The sequence below is a fragment of the Rhinoraja longicauda genome, chromosome 2 (genome assembly GCF_053455715.1).
Source record: "Rhinoraja longicauda isolate Sanriku21f chromosome 2, sRhiLon1.1, whole genome shotgun sequence".
NCBI classification, from domain to species: domain Eukaryota; kingdom Metazoa; phylum Chordata; class Chondrichthyes; order Rajiformes; family Arhynchobatidae; genus Rhinoraja; species Rhinoraja longicauda.
In genome coordinates this window covers 81,188,166-81,207,075 of record NC_135954.1, presented here as the reverse complement: position 1 = coordinate 81,207,075, position 18,910 = coordinate 81,188,166, and the positions used below count along the sequence as shown (strand labels likewise).

Below are 18,910 nucleotides of genomic sequence, written 5' to 3'. Positions count from 1 at the left end.
CAGGGAGTGGTAGATCCAGCCTGGTCCATCATGGACATAGCCTTCCCTACCATCAGAAGCATCTACATGAGGTGCTGGTCAAGAAGACAGAGAACAGCTTTAAATGCAGAAAGTAACTACACTCCACCAATATATGATCATATTTGTGCACAAAGAGCAATAATCAAAATGCAATTCTTGTTTGTTGCTTATTTAGGTCTTACCAGTTTTCTGTTAATTTTACAATTCTCTTGGATAGAATCAATAACATTCTTAACACAGCTAAATGAATATAGACGTTGTCTGTACTTGCTAACCTAGGATCCATTGGGTAGGCATTCTCTGGAATGGGCTGGGTGGCAGGCAGATGAGCTGCAAAACTTCTGTCTGGTTTTGGGGTTGCTGCAGGGTTAGGTGACCCATGGTGTAAGGGGGACACTGGTGTACTGGACGGGGTTGGCGGGTTGGAGTGCTTCAATCCAGCAGGTGGCTTCTGGTCGTAGGCACTGAGAAAACAGAAGCAAGCCCACAAATGAAACAAGAGATAACCGGACAAAATGTCCCTGTGCTGCACTACCGTTTAATAAATGTTACCTTGCTTTCGGCATTCGATTAATTGTGGGGAAAAGAATCCAAATAAATTGCTCCCCCAGATACTTAGACGCAAGGTTGGAGCAGCCCCCCCTGCTCAGCAATGAACAAAAAGGATGAACATTTTAAAGGAAAAATCTGCAGATCTAAAATAAAAATAGAAACTGGTGTAAATGCACAGCTGCTTCTGTGAGGCGAGAAATAGAGTTAATGTTTCAGAGTGAAGATTCTTTATAAGAATGATCTGAAGAAGAGTCTTCAATCTGAAATATTTACTCTGTTCCTCTTCCTGTAGATGTGGCGTGGTGTTGAGTATTTCCAGCATATTCTATTTTCTTTATTTTTTAGAAAGGGGCAGTTGTTTAATTCATGTGCTGATATATTTTAAGCACAAAAGACAAAAGCACATATATTGCACAACCTTGATTGCAAATTCAATATTGGGACGTGCTCCTGCACTAACTGATGGGCATTATGGCCCTACTTTGACGTATGATGTTAGCCCATTGATGTTCTGAAACATCCCCACTCAATTGCAGAGACAATCAGGTAACTCTGTATCTATGTGCAGGAAGGAACTGCAGACGCTGGTTTAAATCGAAGGTAGACACAAAATGCTGGAGTAACTCAGCGGGTCAGGCAGCATCTCTGGAGCGAAGGAATGGGTGACGTTTCGGGTCAGGACACTTCTTCAGACTTCTCGACCCGAAACGTCACCCATTCCTTCGCTCCAGAGATGCTGCCTGACCCACTGATTTGCTCCAGCATTTTGTGTCGACCTTTGAACTCTGTATCTACATCTGTTCAGGAGGCATAAGAAAAATTGTTTTTTTAAGATATTAGTTTAAAACATTGAGATCTCTTTCGGTTGGTTTGCGGTATCACCAATTTGCTTGGAATTTAATACACTGCGGAGATTTATTCATTCTTCATTACCTTTCCTGGTGCAATATTTTTTAAAGTGTAAACACCTACTGAACCAATTAAAGAAATTAATTGCACCAGCCTGCATTCTCCAGAAGAGCCAGAAATTAATTCAAAGCTCAATTCCTGACTTCAATATCTGAATTCAGAAAGATAGACACAAAAAGCCGGAGTTACTCAGCAGGTCAGACAGCATCTCTGGAGAGAAGGAATGGGTGATGTTTCGGGTTGAGACCCTTCTTCAGAAGTTTCAGAATGAAATAGTAGCTCTGTTTTGAACCCACAGAATATTTCTAACATTTTCTATTTTTGTTTTCAGCATTTGTAATTCTTTTGATTTTCACCCAGTTCCAAATACACCTCCCCCCCTCCACCCACCCCTCCCCTCTAATTATTCCTTTGTTGCACCCCTCCTCCGGAGCTGGAAAAGTGCTGCTTATATTGTGGCATTTGTCTTTAAGAGCTGCCTGTGGAGCTGGGCTACACATGGAGAAATGAAAGAACATGCAGCACATCAATTGGGAACATCGCATTGAAACTCATAATGTTAGATTTGAATCAGGAGATAAAATTGGTGTGTCAAAAATGTAATGCTACGGTGGTTATGGGAGATTTCAACATGCAGGTAGACTGGGAAAATCAGGTTGGAAATGGACCCCAGGAAAGAGAGTTTGTAGAGTGCCTTCGAGATGGATTCTTAGGACAGCTTGTACTGGAGCCTACCAGGGAGAAGGCAATTCTGGATTTAGTGTTGTGTAATGATCCTGATCTGATAAGGGAACTAGAGGTAAAAGAGCCATTAGGAGGCAGTGATCACAACATGATAAGTTTTACTCTGCAAATGGAAAGGCAGAAGGGAAAATCGGAAGTGTCGGTATTATAGTATAGCAAAGGGGATTACAGAGGCATGAGGCAGGAGCTGGCCAAAATTGACTGGAAGGAGGCCCTAGCAGGGAAGACGGTAGAACAGCAATGGCAGGTATTCCTGGGAATAATGCAGAGGTTGCAGGATCAATTTATTCCAAAGAGGTGGAAAGACTCGAAGGGGAGTAAGAGACACCTGTGGCTGACAAGGGAAGTCAGGGACAGCATAAAAATTAAGGAGAGGAAGTATAACATAGCAAAGAAGAGTGGGAAGACAGAGGATTGGGACTCTTTTAAAGAGCAACAAAAGTTAACTAAAAAGGCAATACGGGGAGAAAAGATGAGGTACGAGGGTAAACTAGCCAATAATATAAAGGAGGATAGCAAAAGTTTTTTTAGGTACGTGAAGAGGAAAAAAAAGTCAAGGCAAATGTGGGTCCCTTGAAGACAGAAACAGGGGAATTTATTATGGGGAACAAAGAAATGGCAGACGAGTTAAACCGTTACTTTGGATCTGTCTTCACTGAGGAAGATACACACAATCTCCCAAATGTTCTAGGGGCCGGAGAACCTAGGGTGATGGAGGAACTGAAGGAAATCCACATTAGGCAGGAAATGGTTTTGGGTAGACTGATGGGACTGAAGGCTGATAAATCCCCAGGGCCTGATGGTCTGCATCCCAGGGTACTTAAGGAGGTGGCTCTAGAAATAGTGGAAGCATTGGAGATCATTTTTCAATGTTCTATAGATTCAGGATCAGTTCCTGTGGATTGGAGGATAGCAAATGTTATCCCACTTTTTAAGAAAGGAGGGAGAGAGAAAACGGGTAATTATAGACCAGTTAGTCTGACATCAGTGGTGGGGAAGATGCTGGAGTCAATTATAAAAGACGAAATTGCTGAGCATTTGGATAGCAGTAACGGGATCATTCCGAGTCAGCATGGATTTACGAAGGGGAAATCATGCTTGACAAATCTACTGGAATTTTTTGAGGATGTAACTAGGAAAATTGACAGGGGAGAGTCAGTGGATGTGGTGTACCTCGGCTTTCAGAAAGCCTTCGACAAGGTCCCACATAGGAGATTAGTGGGCAAAATTAGGGCACATGGTATTGGGGGTAGGGTACTGACATGGATAGAAAATTGGTTGACAGACAGAAAGCAAAGAGTGGGGATAAATGGGTCCCTTTCGGAATGGCAGGCAGTGACCAGTGGGGTACCGCAAGGTTCGGTGCTGGGACCCCAGCTATTTACGATATACATTAATGACTTAGACGAAGGGATTAAAAGTACCATTAGCAAATTTGCAGATGATACTAAGCTGGGGGGTAGTGTGAATTGTGAGGAAGATGCAATAAGGCTGCAGGGTGACTTGGACAGGTTGTGTGAGTGGGCGGATACATGGCAGATGCAGTTTAATGTAGATAAGTGTGAGGTTATTCACTTTGGAAGTAAGAATAGAAAGGCAGATTATTATCTGAATGGTGTCAAGTTAGGAGGAGGGGGAGTTCAACGAGATCTGGGTGTCCTAGTGCATCAGTCAATGAAAGGAAGCCAATGGAATGTTGGCCTTCGTAACAAGAGGAGTTGAGTATAGGAGCAAAGAGGTCCTTCTACATTTGTACCGGGCCCTGGTGAGACCGCACCTGGAGTACTGTGTGCAGTTTTGGTCTCCAAATTTGAGGAAGGATATTCTTGCTATGGAGGGCGTGCAGCGTAGGTTCACTAGGTTAATTCCCAGAATGGCGGGACTGTCGTATGTTGAAAGGCTGGAGCGATTGGGCTTGTATACACTGGAATTTAGAAGGATGAGGGGGGATCTTATTGAAACATACAAGATAATTAGGGGATTGGACGCATTAGAGGCAGGAAACATGTTCCCAATGTTGGGGGAGTCCAGAACAAGGGGCCACAGTTTAAGAATAAGGGGTAGGCCATTTAGAACGGAGATGAGGAATAACTTTTTCTGTCAGAGAGTGGTGAAGGTGTGGAATTCTCTGCCTCAGAAGGCAGTGGAGGCCAGTTCGTTGGATGCTTTCAAGAGAGAGCTGGATAGAGCTCTTAAGGATAGCGGAGAGAGGGGGTATGGGGAGAAGGCAGGAACGGGGTACTGATTGAGAGTGATCAGCCATGATCGCATTGAATGGCGGTGCTGGCTCGAAGGGCTGAATGGCCTACTCCTGCACCTATTGTCTATTGTCTATTGTCTATTGTCTATTGATCATAGTGTTTGCTGTTGAAAAAATGTATTGCCCTACAGTAAGCATTTTTTAGCACAGTTTTGGATGCCAGTCAGAAAATCATCTCTCTCATTTTCAGAGGCATTTACTTTCTCCTCAGCACAATTCCCCCCCCAGTATTAAACACACCCCAAACATGCAAAATTCTTCCACCCTGAGATTTTCAACTTTGCTGATCTGTAAATGCAGTTTCTTTTCAATTTTTCACAAAACCACCATTTTTTCAGGAAGCAGTGGTATTTAAAGGGCCAACACTCAAATTGGACTTCTATTCTCACTGGAGAGCTTTAATGACCACAAATACAGCCTCACACATGACTGCTTTCTTCATAGAGGTCAAAGTCAGTCCTAGTTTTATGGTCATTCCCGACTGTTTTTGCTGACCACTACTACTTCTCACAGTGTGCTGCTCACTGCTGCCTTAGGGAAGTCACCTTGGTGCCATACTCAAAGAGAAAAGGCTGCACCTAATTTTCCGTCAGCCTACATCTGCTTGCAAAGCAGACACTTACCTGCATCACAGAGTCCTGTAAAGGTTTTAGGCATTCATAGACCTCACATATTCCTTTACAGAGACCCCGCTGGCACTCCACCTTTCCTTGATCATTGTTACTTTTTGCCTATCTTTCATTAATTTGTTCCATATCTTTCTATAATCACCGACTATATCTCTTGTTTCCCTTTCCCCGACTCTCAGTATGAAGAAGGAACTCAACCCAAAACGCCACCTACTTTTCTGCAGAGATGCTGCCTGACCCCCTGAGTTACTCCAGCTTTTTAGGTCTATCTTTGGTTTAAACCAGCATCTGCAGTTCCTTCCTACACATTTTGCCAGGAGCATCTGACTGTGACTCCAGAGGGTCTCCACTGTCCCACAGCATATTAAACATGCTTCCAACAGGCACCATTCATCACCAGCCACTCCAGATCCACAGGGAACATTCTCCCTTTCTCCTCTCATCATTTATTTGTTGCAACACTCCTCTGGAGCCGGAAGAGGGCTACTTATAACGTGGCTTTTCCCTTTGAGCTGCTTTTAAGAGTAGAGGTTGCAATGGCTGGGCTACATATGGAGAACAATGTTAGTTTCATCACAACGTTACAAGGGGAAACGTGACAAGCTGCTTCTTGGGCCAGGCAATTGAAGTTCTCTTTCTTTGTCTGACTTTGACAAGCAGCATTAAAATGAATCACAATGTTGTCTTAAGATTTTAAAAAAACAGCAGAGAGCATTTTCTGGACCATAATCTTTCACCCTCACTCAGCCAGATCAAACAATATTCAGCCCAGCCATTATTGCTTCCAAGGAGCGTTTAAAATATTCTGCAATTTTTGTCAGAGGAAATGCTTTTGATACTAATTGCACCTTCAGGAGAGAAACAGCAATCAGATAATTGATTATGAATTGAGAATCAATTGGTCTAATGCAATGTGAATTTAGTGGGCAGGACAAATAAACCTCTACTCAAATGTGTCAGAAATAAACAGTTCACCTTTACCTCAGCTACTTTGCATTACATGTCTGAGCATACCATGGAAATGACATTTGTAGCACATGAGACAAAACTACCGCATTAAGCCTTCAGACGATAGTCACATATTGTACCCTGTGCACGTTTAAAACTAATTTGTATTTAACTGCACCGTGACAAACAGTTTATGTTGCCTGAAGCAGAGATATTAATAGAGATAGAATCATAGAGAATTTATGATGCAGAAGAAGGATAGCCAGGCCACCTTATGTGCTTCCTAACAGGATGTGCTGAACCTAATCCCATTTTGGACCCATAACTGCAAGTTTCTATACTTTTTGTATATGTCCGAGTGTTGTTCAAATGATGAGAGTTTCCACTTCTAATGCCCTTTCAGGCTTGTTTTTTGGATGACAAATAAAGATATCCTGAATCCTGAATTGCAAACCCTTACCACATTCTGGGTTTAAACATTTTTAGAGTTATAGAGTCAGACAGCATGGAAACTGGCCCAGCGGCCAATCTTGCCCATGCCCACCAAGATGCTCCATCTATACGAGTCCCACCTACCCCCACTGCTTTGACCTTTCCTATCCATTTACCTGTCTTTTAAATGTTGTTATAGTAATGCCTCAACTACCTCCTCTAGCAGCTTGTTCTATGTACTCACCACCGCCTGTGTGGAAAAAGTTGCACCTCAGGTTCCTATTAAATTTTTCCCCTCTCAGCTTAAACCTATGACTTCTGTTTCCTTATTCAGCTACTCTGGGTAAAAGACTGTGTGCATCTACCTTATTGATTCCCCTCATGATCTTATACACTTCTATAGGATCTCAATGACCTCTATAGTCCTCATCCTCCTGCGCTCAAAAGCATTTTTCCTCCATTCCCCTCTGATCTGTCTACAATTACTTTAAAGCTATATTGCTGCATTTTGACCTCTGCAAATAAATAAGGAAGGCCATTGGGAAGAATAAGCAATGTACAGACAGCTGGGAATACCAGTGAACTCATCTTACCTGACATTATACAAGCACTTTTCCCCAAAGCTGAACTTGAAAGGTTGCTCATGGCTGCAGGCAGTGCTCAACTCAGAACAGGGACTCTGTGGTTCCTTCTTGATTTTTAGAGAGAGGCCGTGAAAAGCCACTGAAATGAGTGAGAAAAAAAAGAGTGAGAAAGAGTGCCTCGGCAGATCAGTACAGGAGTTCAAACAGATCCAAAAGAGTGGCTTTGCTCTGATCTGCCACCACTTATGTCAGTCACTTTTCATGTTGCCAAACACTGTTTCGTTTCTTCGGATCCCATTAACATTGCTTCAGATGGAGGCCTAACTGGACCTGGATACAAGAGTATGGCTAAATATAGCAATTCGCCCATTTAGAACAACAATTGAACAAATTGCACAGCAACGATAATTTAGTTTGCTGATATTTATGTTACTATGCAAACAACTGATGCCAGATGCCTCATTGCAAAATACTGAGAATACATTAGTTAAATAGCCATGATTTTATTAATCTTGTTGCATAACATGAGAACTGCATAGGACAAAAAACGGCAGATGCTGGTTTAAATCGAAGGTAGTCACAAAATGCTGGAGTAACTCAGCGAGTCAGACAACATCTCGGGAGAGAAGGAATGGGTGACGTTTTGGGTTAAGACCCCTCTTCAGACTGAAGAAGGGTCTCAATGTGACCTTTTCTCCCAAGATGCTGCCTGGCCTGCTGAGTTACTCCAGTATTTCGTGTCTACATGAGAACTGTGTATATTGGAATGAATATAGTTAAACAAATAATTCAGCCTAAGTGTGCCTTTTATAATTGATAGGTGAGAAACACTCCCAATTGTTTGTAATTTATCTAATTTTACAAATGCAACCATGTAATATAAAAAAGAAGAGTCCCAACCCAGAACATCCCCTATCCATGTTCTCCAGATATACTGGCCTACTGAGTTACTCCAGCACTTTGTGTCTTTTAATGTAAAAGGAAAAAAACGTAATATGGGAGACAAAAAATCTCCACAGTTATGAAGTGATTCGGGATTTGTCTAAGGTCGGAGGTCACAGCATCCATGTTGAGAAATAGCTAATATGAATGCTAAAAATGTAAGTTAAAAATAGTGTTCAGTTAATATTCAGGGCTTAAATTATGCTTTCAAGAGAGAGCTGGATAGAGCTCTTGAGGATAGCGGAGTGAGGGGTTATGGGGAGAAGGCAGGAACGGGGTACTGATTGAGTGATCAGCCATGATCGCATTGAATGGCGGTGCTGGCTCGAAGGGCTGAATGGCCTACTCCTGCACCTATTGTCTATTGTCTATTGTCTAAATTGGAGAGGATTAATCTTGATGAATGGCATTGCACTTTCCTTGAAACCACACCAACAGTATCTTATGTTTACAGCATGGTCTTTGAACAATCTAAACCCTCCAATGTGGTAAGAGAAATAAATAACCATGCAATACAAGGAATGGGAAACAACTTCCAATTACATTACACCTTTAATGTAACAACATGATCTTAAGGCATTTCGAACAAATATACATTGAAGCACGCTTCCATTGGGCAAATAGCCATGTATTTGATCAAAGATGTCTAAAGGTCATGTGAGAACAGAAGACAGGTGATGAAATGAAGGATGGGAGCTCCAGAAAAACCATGACTGGTACACAGAAAGATGTCACTGTTGTTGATTCCCAGGCCGCAACCATACAGTTTAAAATGGGGACAAGCGAATACAGTTTCACCCTACTCTGCAGTGGCAGAGGGGTGGGGAGGGTTGAAGGCTGACGGTAGAAACTGGCCTTTCAGCCCACGAGTCCGCGCCGACCAGCGATCCCCGCACACTAATACTATTCTACACATACTAGGGACAATTAGCCTACAATCCTGTACATCTTTGTCGTGTGGGAGGAAATTGGAGATTCCGGAGAAAACCCACACAGGTCACGGGGAGAACATACAAACTCCGTACAGACAAGCATCCATAGCCAGGATCGAACCAGGGTCTCTGGCACTGGGAAAAAGGTTCTGATTGTCTATCCTATCTCATAATTTGATACATTTCCATCAAGTTGACACTTCAGCCTCCGACAATCCAGGGAAAACACCGTCCAAATTTATCCAACCTCTCCATAGCCCTCACTCTCTAATCCAGGCAGCATCCTGATAAGAGAGAGCTAGGTAGAGCTCTTAAGGATAGCGGAGTCAGGGAGTATGGGGAGAAGGCAGGAACGGGGTACTGATTGAGAATGATCAGCCATGATCACAATGAATGGCGGTGTTGGCTCGAAGGGCCGAACAGCCTCCTCCTGCACCTATTGTCTATTGTCTATAAACTTCTTTTGCACCCTCTCCAAAGTCTCCACATCTTTCCTGTAATGGGGCAACTAGAACTGCACACAATACTCCAAATGTGGGCTAACCAAAACTTTATACACTGCAACATGACTTCCTGACTCTTACACATCCTTCAAACCAACTTTTAGTTTTGTTTATCATATCATATCATATCATATATATACAGCCGGAAACAGGCCTTTTCGGCCCTCCAAGTCCGTGCTGCCCAGCGATCCCCGTACATTAACACTATCCTACACCCACTAGGGACAATTTTTACATTTACCCAGCCAATTAACCTACATACCTGTACGTCTTTGGAGATACAGTGCGGAAACAGGCCCTTTGGCCCACCAAATCTGCGCCGATCTTTGCACACTAACACTATCCAAATCGCAATTTTACCAAGCCAGTTAACCTACAAACCTGTGTGTTTTGGAGTGTAGTAGCATCTTAGAAACTTAGTAGTTTCTACCATTAAAATGATGCTATGTTATTTCTGCGTACTGCAAGGTACTCCAGTTGGCTCTCTCACTCTCCATCCTCTATAATTGCCTTTTTAGAGCTCTGCTGCCCTCCAACAAGCTTCACATCATAGTAATGGTCCTTAATTATTTTACCATATCTGAATTCCACATCCTCAATCTACATCCCTTTATGCTTGTGCATCCTTGTCACCTCTTCTAACCACACAAGCCCTGTCCCCAATCCCAATCCCCACTCTATTCCTTCAGCACTTTGCGCTGCCCCTCACACCTTCAACCATGTCATCAGTGCCTTTACGTTTTGTACTCCAGAATCCTTTCCTAAATTATTACGCTGCCATTTTAACATGGGCATCAAAATTCAAGTCTTTAATCGAGCTCGGTAACATTTTATAATGCTTCCTTCTGCTTGTGCATTCTTGTTCCCTCTTGGAGCAGTGAAAAATCCCAGGACAGGAGGTACGTCAAGTATGCATTACGTTGTTGTCTCTCCTCACGTATCTCAGTGAGCAAAGACAAAGATTCCCCAGAGAAAAACTCAGGCATATTTTAATAAAGCTGTTTAGCAATGAAAACAGAGGTATGACAGGTGGATAAATAGTTGACTCACAAGCGCAGTCATCCCTAATGATGGCAGCGCTGCAGGTTACAGAACATAACAGTATGAAAACAAACACGCTTGTGGCACCATCCTTCAGGGTTAAACTAAATGGCTGCATAAAGGTTGCATTATGTAGCGTAGTACACCCAGGGATCTCTAAAGCAAACACACATGAATGCAGCAGATTAATTTACGTAATTTACTTTACCTTCCCACATATACTCAGTGCATGTAAGAAGCTGTTAAGGACTAAATTATTCCTGATCAAATCAAAATCATCTGGAGTCACAATCAATGCTAATTAAATTACATTTGCTTTTAACACAGAGAAACATCCCAAGGTTCCTTTAGGACCAGATTTTCCCTCAGTTTGCGTCCCATCACTGCGGCTAACAAGCAAGACAGAGCTGATGCTGCTCTACAAATCCAACAGCATCCGTAGCCAAACATTTGTCTGAATTGCAGAGCTCGCCACAGCTTGAAACTTTAAATTCTAACTAATAATTATAGACAGATTGTCTCCAAATGTAATATTATTATAAATGATATGGTTGGTTTAATCAAGATGATTACCAAGAACAGAAACATTTGGTAAATTGTAAGCCACTTTTTCTTGGGTATTAAGTGCAAAGCTGTTTGCCTTTATGTCAAAAAAGACACAGTGTGCTGGAGTAATCAGCAGTTCTGGCGGCATCTCTAGAGAACATGGAGAGGTGACGTTTCAGGTCGAGGCTCTTCAGGCTCACAATCCGAAATGTCACCTGCCCATGATCTGCAGAGATGCTGCCTGACCTGCTGAGTTACTGCAGTACTTTGAGTCCTTTTGTGTATTAACCAGCAACTGGAGTTCCTTTTTTTCCCCTGCCTTTCTGTTACGGTAGATATTTGGTTTCCCTTTGTATTCACTACCACAGATGTTCTCAGCCTTGGTGCTCCACTTAGTGAGGAAACAAAACAGAAGAGGCAGATCCAAAGCAATGAAGCACAATTTGCCGGTCACAATTAAAGTCAGATATGCAGACAAGGTACATGGCCCCCCAAAAATGATTTTAATTAAGAAATTAATAAAAATAAGATCATCTAATATTCCTGTTTCAAAGTGGATTAATCCAGAAAAAGTCAGGCAGGTTAAATTATGAAATTATATACTGGATACAGGGCCGTCTTAACGCATGGGCCTGATGGGCACTTGCCCGGGGCCCCACGAGCATAGGGGCCCCATGCTGATCTGTGTATGTTAAGTGACTTGCAATAAATAAATACTACTTTAAAAATGTAGGTTCAATAAGTGCTTTTTTCGCAACATTTTCGGTCCCTACGTGCTTCTCACAGCGATCTGTAAGTGCTTTTCGCAACAATGTAGCACCCTAAGTCCATTGCTAAGTGCTTTTCGGTAAGTGCTTTTCGTCGGCACGACAGGGGGGGGGGGGCTGGTAGGGAAAGTGGGGTGGGGGAGAGTAACGGTAGGGGCCCCAGTACACTGCTTTGCCCGGGGGCCCATAATGCTGTAAAAACGGCCCTGACTGGATAGAAAGATTTAAACACATTTGTAAACATAAGGTTGATTGCCAGAAGTGTGGACAAAGGCAAGAGATGAGAAGAAGACCAAAGGCTAAAATTCACTTTAAGCTTTAAACTCATTTACACATTTTTAGGGTGGTCATAGTTTCTGCGATAACCTGCTCCAATTCAAAGTATTTTTTAATTTAGCTTCAGATTCCTGGTCACTACAACGCCTTGTTAGGCTTTTGTAAACCCGCAACTTTAAAAAACAACTTGACAATATAGCTTTGGGTCCTTGACAATAAGCAAACCAGTGATTCCAATCGAGAAGCCTGTATCTGCTTATTACGTTAGGCACAGGATGATTCACTGGCAAAGTTCACACCACTTAATGCAATGCCGTAGGTTTTAATTTCTGTTGTTCAATTTCTTTCAGTATTGCGAAGCTGAACAAGTCCCACACTTTTACTCCCATTTAACACCGCTTCACACCGGGAAAGGGATCTACCCACCCTCTGGCTGCATTGACAAGAGGCATCACTTGTGTTCCTTGAGAGCTCCTACGGATGAAAAATTGGGAATATGAAGTGAAAAGGAATTTATTGTGTAAAAAAATGGAATGAATACCGAAAGCAGAAAGCAATATTAAAAGAGGGTATTTTACAGGTTTCCAAGCATGCCGTGCAAGGGGGATGAGAGGAAAGGAATTTGTCATTGAGCTGATTGCAATAAGTTTTGAAACCAACTGACTTTCGCAGAATTATACAGCACACATTCATACCAACTGCCAATGGTAGTTCGTTGATATTTTTGCTAATTAATTCCACAGTGGTGGTCTTTCTCACTTGTTCTAGAAAATTTCCTGTCATCAGTTCTGTGCATTTCCTTTTGAAAATTATAATGTAATCCACTTCCAGATTTTAACAATTGACTACACAAGAAATGAATTAATGCTCCATTTAATATCAAACTTATCAGACATATATTAATTTCTTCTCTCTTTCCTTTAAGTGGGCACCAGGACAAAATATCCGAAACTTATCCATGTGTCGGTCATGATTTTTGTTTTTAAGCACCTAAATCAATGTATTGGAAAATTGCAAGCAGTCCACATCTAAACCTATGATGCACTTTCCACATGTAAGAAACACTGTGTTCTGATCCCCAATGCAGGAAGAAATGCCTATACTGTGAGAAAAATAAAGGAAAAAGAGACATTCAAAGGTATAAATAAAGCTTCCTTCTGAAGGAATAAGAGAGAAAATGCTGGAAATACTTATTTGGTCTTCTTTGTGGCTGACCTGCAGGGTACTTCTTATTTATTTCAGTTTTCTAGCAACAGCATTATTTTGTGCATGGATTATGCATAACCAAGTAAGATATATCCATATGAATGAATGAATGAATAAGTTTATTGGCCAAGTATGCAGATACAAGGAATGTGCCTTGGTGCTCTGCTCACAAATGACAACACAAACATACAGTTAACAATTAAGAATAAAGCATAAACACATCAAAACAATAAGGATACTCCATTACGGTCTAAACATGTGGGTGAAAATAAACCAGAGCAAAAAAGAGACTACAGACTTTGGTTATTGAGTAGAACTATCACTCGTGGAAAAAAGCTGTTTTTATGTCTGGCTGTGGCTGCTTTGACAGTCCGGAGTCGCCTTCCAGAGGGAAGTGCTTCGAAAAGTTTGTGGCCAGGGTCAGAGGGGTCAGAGATGATCTTGCCCGCTCACTTCCTGGCCCTTGCAGTGTACAGTTCTTCAATGGGGGGAAGGTTGCAGCCAACAACCTTCTCAGCTGTGCGAACGATCCGTTGCAGCCTCTGGATGTCGTGCTTGGTGGCTGAGCCAAACCAGACCATGATGGAGAAGGTGAGGACGGACTCAATGATAGCAGTATAGAATTGGACCATCATTGTCTGTGGCAGATTGTGTTTCTTCAGTTGCCGCAGGAAGTACATCCTCTGTTGGGCCTTTTTGACTGTGGAGTCGATGGTGGCCCCCCATTTAAGGTCCCTGGAGATGATGGTTCCAAGGAATTTAAATGACTCCACATATGTGACTATGGTGTTGTTGATGGTGAGTGGGGGGAGGGGAGGGGGATCTCCTCGGAAGTCTACAATTAGTTCCACTGTCTTGAGAGCATTGAGCTCCAGGTTGTTGCGATGGCACCAGGACGCCAGCTGTGTCACTTCCCATCTGTAGGCAGATTCCTCCCCATCCTGGATCAGTCCAATCAGGGTAGTGTCATCCGCAAACTTGAGGAGCTTGACAGAGGAGTCTGTGGAGGTGCAGTCGTTGGTGTAAAGAGAGTAAAGGAGAGGGGAGAGTACGCAGCCTTGCGGAGCTCCTATGCTGAGGGTCTGCGGGTCCGAGATGTGCTTTCGCAGCCTCACATGCTGCTTCCTGTCCGTCAGGAAGTTGATGATCCACTGACAAAGGGGTTCATGCACAGTCAGCTGGGAGAGTTTGTAGTGTAGTAGCTCTGGCACAATGGTGTTAAAGGCAGAGCTAAAGTCCACAAACAGAATCCTGGCATAGGTCCCCTTGTGGTCTAGGTGCTGGAGGATAAAGTGCAGGGCAAGATTGACTGAGTCACCACCGATCTATTGGCCCTGTAGGAGGTCCAGCTACAAGGCCAATAGATCGGTGGATTGTGATGTTTTTCAGCTGGGCCAGCACAAGTCTTTCAAAGGTCTTCAGACTACATATTAGAGAATATACTAAAACTCTCAGACTTATTGTTTACAACAAGGCTACAGATCCTCTCAGCTTAGGAGCACTCGACTTATGGATACAAATGTGCAAATCAACGAACGTTTGGGAGACCGGCGGGATGGATTTGCCAGCTGCTGCAGAGTTGCAGTTTTTTTTGCATCTTCTGTTTGGTTCATGGACCCAGTCTATGAACGCCTGACTTATGGACAGCCCATATGTACAAACGAATGCATGGCCAACCGGAGGGATAGATTTGCTGGCTGCCTCGGGCCTTTTTTGGCCATGTGGGAACTCGACTCACGGCCACAGTTCCAACATGAGAACAGTCTGGGTTACGGGCGGTTTGTAGGAACCGAACCATGCCCTAACCCGGGAAGGACCTGCAATGACCGCTGCATCTGCATCCACACCCACTTCAACCACCACACCCACCCCCCACCGTCACCACCCTTGTTTGTCAGGACAAAATCTCCTGCTTTATGGAAGAATACCTTTAGATTTTATCCCCTGTCATCAAAATGCTAGGAGAGTGAAATAACACCGTGATTTTTTGTGAAACACCACTTCAATGAAAGAAACAATGGAAAAACACTCATGGTTAATCTACAATAATGCTCTTGTCAGCAGTTAAATTGGTATTTAAGGAGTATAGCAAATTTAAATAAAAACAATTTAATCCAATGATGGAATTTGTACAGGCCCTCCCCAAATTACAGCTGGGTTCTGTCTCTGTGAACTGCTAGTAACCCAAACAGTTCACAAGTCAGACCTGTGCCCACTAAATGAGTTCCATGTGGCAGAAGATGCCTGTAATTAAAACACGGGCCCACATTGTCAGAATGCTTCAACCCACCAGCCGCTCTTATGCTTGCTCTTGACACCACTAAAATTTATCTTTAGCTAGACAACTATCTAATATTTTTTAAAAGCAAGAAATGGATTTTGACGAAGGTGAGAAAACCCTGGGCACACTGGCAATACTCTTTCAATTCATTTTGGAAACAGGGCTGATGCCAGAGGACGGGAGGATGACCTCTTAGTCAAAAATCATCTGCTTTAACCCATTTCTACCTCGTAAGACCCATTTTTCTTTATAGCTTTAAAATCTATTTAAAATCATATTGATTAATTTTCTTTAGGGTGTCTCATCAATTCCATATAGTGGTTGTTTTCTTCGGTGAATGGTGCCATGAACTTTCAAACCAAATTAATGCTGGACAAATTAGTATGTTTTTTGGTCATAATGGGGACATGTGATCTCGTTCCCACCTATTCTAACTGCAGTCATCAATAGATATTGTGGCGTAACTACTTAGGAATATTATCATGTTTGAAATGGTCTATAAGCAAACTCCATTACAGGTTAAGAACTACCATCTTGAATCACCACCCTGATTTTCACCATGGCGAGCACTCTAACACTTTCTCAATATCAAAGAAAGAGGATTAAAAAATATGATGCAGTTTGCCTACATTTTATATTATTCAAATCTAATAGTGAAACTGTAAAGCCATCTGAGCTGCATGACACATTATAGCGGCGTTCACAAACTTCAAGAACTCCCAAGAAAAAAAAGAGCTGTAGGGGAAACTCAGCAGGACGGGCAATATCTGTGCAGGGAAATGAACAGTCAATGTTTCGGATCATCTGGACTACTACAGATGCTGCCTGACCCCCCGAGTTCCTGCAGCAGATTTTGGTGTCTGGTGTCTCTTGTATCTTCATGAACTCCCATTCAACCTATGTTCATGCATTAGCAAAATCGACCCTGCAATCGTCTAATGCTTGCTTCCAAGGAAGCAGCACAAGATTATTGTATTTTAAGGCAATCACCCATGGTTAATTAACAGGGAGAAGGCAAGCTTAAATGATGGCTCCTCAGAGACTTAGGCTACCCTCCTTAACTGTGAATAATTACATTCTTAGGAGCCACAGTCTAAAGTTGAAAAAACACAATACATCTCACCAACTAGAACCAATTCTTGAGACTTTAGGCTTTACTTTAGAGATACGGCGCGGAAACAGGTCCTTCGGCCCACCGTGACCGCGCCGACCAGCGATCATCCCGTACAGTAACACTATCCTACACATTAGGGACAATTTACAATTTTTTTAACAAAGCCAGTTATCCTACAAACCTGTACGTCTTTGGAGCGTGGGAGGAAACTGGAGCACCCAGAGAATAACCCACACAGTCACAGAGAGAATGTACCAACTCTGCACACAGTACCTGTAGTCAGGATCAAACCCTGGTCTCTGGCGCTGTAAGGCAACAACTCTACTGCTGCGCCACTGTGCCAAGTACATTAGGAAGTTGGACCTATTTAGAAGCCATGGCGCAAAAATAAATAAAATTTCAATATTATTTTGCTAATTTCAATGCAAAATTTGACGATGAAAGTTCGCCCCAATAAACTAGTTTCCTTCTTGAACCTTTCACCTGTAGTGGTAAAATCTCACTGTGCTTCCTTCTGCTGCCCTCATATCTCACTGAGATATCTCAGAACGTTGCTTTGAGCCAGACATTCCCACCTACGCCATCTCCTCACACATCACCGGTTTAGTTCTGCTGCCCTCCTACTAGCAACCAACTTTGCAAATCCCTTTTCCTCCACCATCATCCTCAGTGATTACTTCACAATCACCCTAACCTTACATTTAATCTTCCCACCCATACTCAAGTAGTCATCACTGTCCAGTCCTGCATCCCAACGGCCTCTCTTCATAATCTCCATTCCTCATCAATGATGGAAGATCACAATAGGCGATGTGATGTCCCCATTTAACCCACTCCCATAACCCGTATAATGTATTTTTCGTCATATCAAACAATTATTGGCCACCTGCGTAATATATTTGTTTTGCTCTCATTGAGATCTTTAGGTCTGGAGTCTGTGACCAACAGGATGAAACTTGAATGGACTTAAATCCGAATGTGAATATAACACCAAGTCTGAAATGTTTCACCTTGGCACGGTGAATGATGAAAAATGACTCAGTCACTAAAACGAGACCGAGATCCTTGAAAAAATGACTATTCTTAAAATTCTTGGAATCTGAATTCCCTGTGGAAAAGTTTAAGTGTTCAATTGAGCCCATCTGCTGATCAGAATCCACCTGTGCCTGTGAGTGTGCTTTCAGCTTTCCAAATAATTATAAAATCCACTGTATTGATTCAGATTGGTCAATAAATAGAAAAAAAAACTAGAGAGCTGAGACTTAGGATTTAATCTTTAAATAGAATTTATCAGAAAAAATTACGCAGGGAGCTGAAGAGGAAAAAATAAAGGACTATTTATCTCAGCTCAGAGATGAACAACTCCTTTCCTTGCTAAGCGTTTGTACAAATAAAAACAGTTCCATCATTGGAGAGGAAAACAAAATTCTAGTTACTCAGTCAGTCAATGAATTTCCCTGTGTGGAATTGATCTGTGCACATTGGAAGACTGCCAACCCAGAGGTGAGATCCAATAAATGGCCTTGGCTAAGGAGTGGGAAAAATAGCTTGAATGAATATTTGCTATCGAATGACCTCCAGAGAAGTGTATGCATGTGGACAAGTACAGGATGGGGGTTGGCTGTGTTAATGCAACATAAGTTTTATAGATTTTTAGTATTCTCTCTCAAAAGGGAAAGAAAAGGAGAGACAGATGACAGCTTGGGGAAAGTAAAAGAAATGGAAAAAGGGGAGGCAGAGAGAGGGAGGGGAGAGAGAGACAGAGAGGAGGGTGAGAAAGAGGGGGGAGGGAGGGATGGAGAGAGGGAGAGAGAAGGAGAGGTAGGTGGGGGAGAGGGAGGGTGGGGGGATGGGGAGGGGGAGGGGATGAGAGAGTCCTAAAGTCCTAAAGACTAATACCAGCTGCTAAGCTTTTGGAAGACCTAGATCCATCTGTATTTTGGTCATCTGCAATCTTTCTCCATTGAAATAACAGCCTGCCTTGAGATTCCTCTTACTGATGATGTTAAACTTTCTTATATTCAACTTCATTTGTTAAGTTTTCACTCACTTAGGAAACCTAGATATATCCAGTTGCAGATTTCTAATATTCTCAGGGCACCATGCCCTCCCGTGTATTTTTTGTGTAATTTCCCCTAGCTATTAATATAAATTACAAAATAATTGAGGGCCGAGAGCTCATCTTTGAGCCTGAAAAAAGTATATTCAGGCTCTGTGTCTTCC

General features: G+C 42.5%; 1 protein-coding gene across 3 annotated transcripts in view; it reads right to left on the bottom strand.

Annotated features, from left to right (window-relative positions):
- The window catches only part of etv1 (ETS variant transcription factor 1), a 104,933-nt gene that overhangs the window by 54,098 nt on the left and 31,925 nt on the right, over window positions 1-18,910 (bottom strand). For 2 of the 3 annotated variants that reach the window (XM_078421966.1, XM_078421977.1), the window contains 2 exons: window positions 7,089-7,218; window positions 297-485 (listed from right to left, as the gene is read on the bottom strand). In XM_078421966.1, the coding sequence (XP_078278092.1) occupies window positions 297-485; window positions 7,089-7,218 (319 nt within the window). The remainder of the gene's footprint in view (window positions 1-296; window positions 486-7,088; window positions 7,219-18,910) is intronic. The other variant, XM_078421988.1, reaches the window with a different exon arrangement.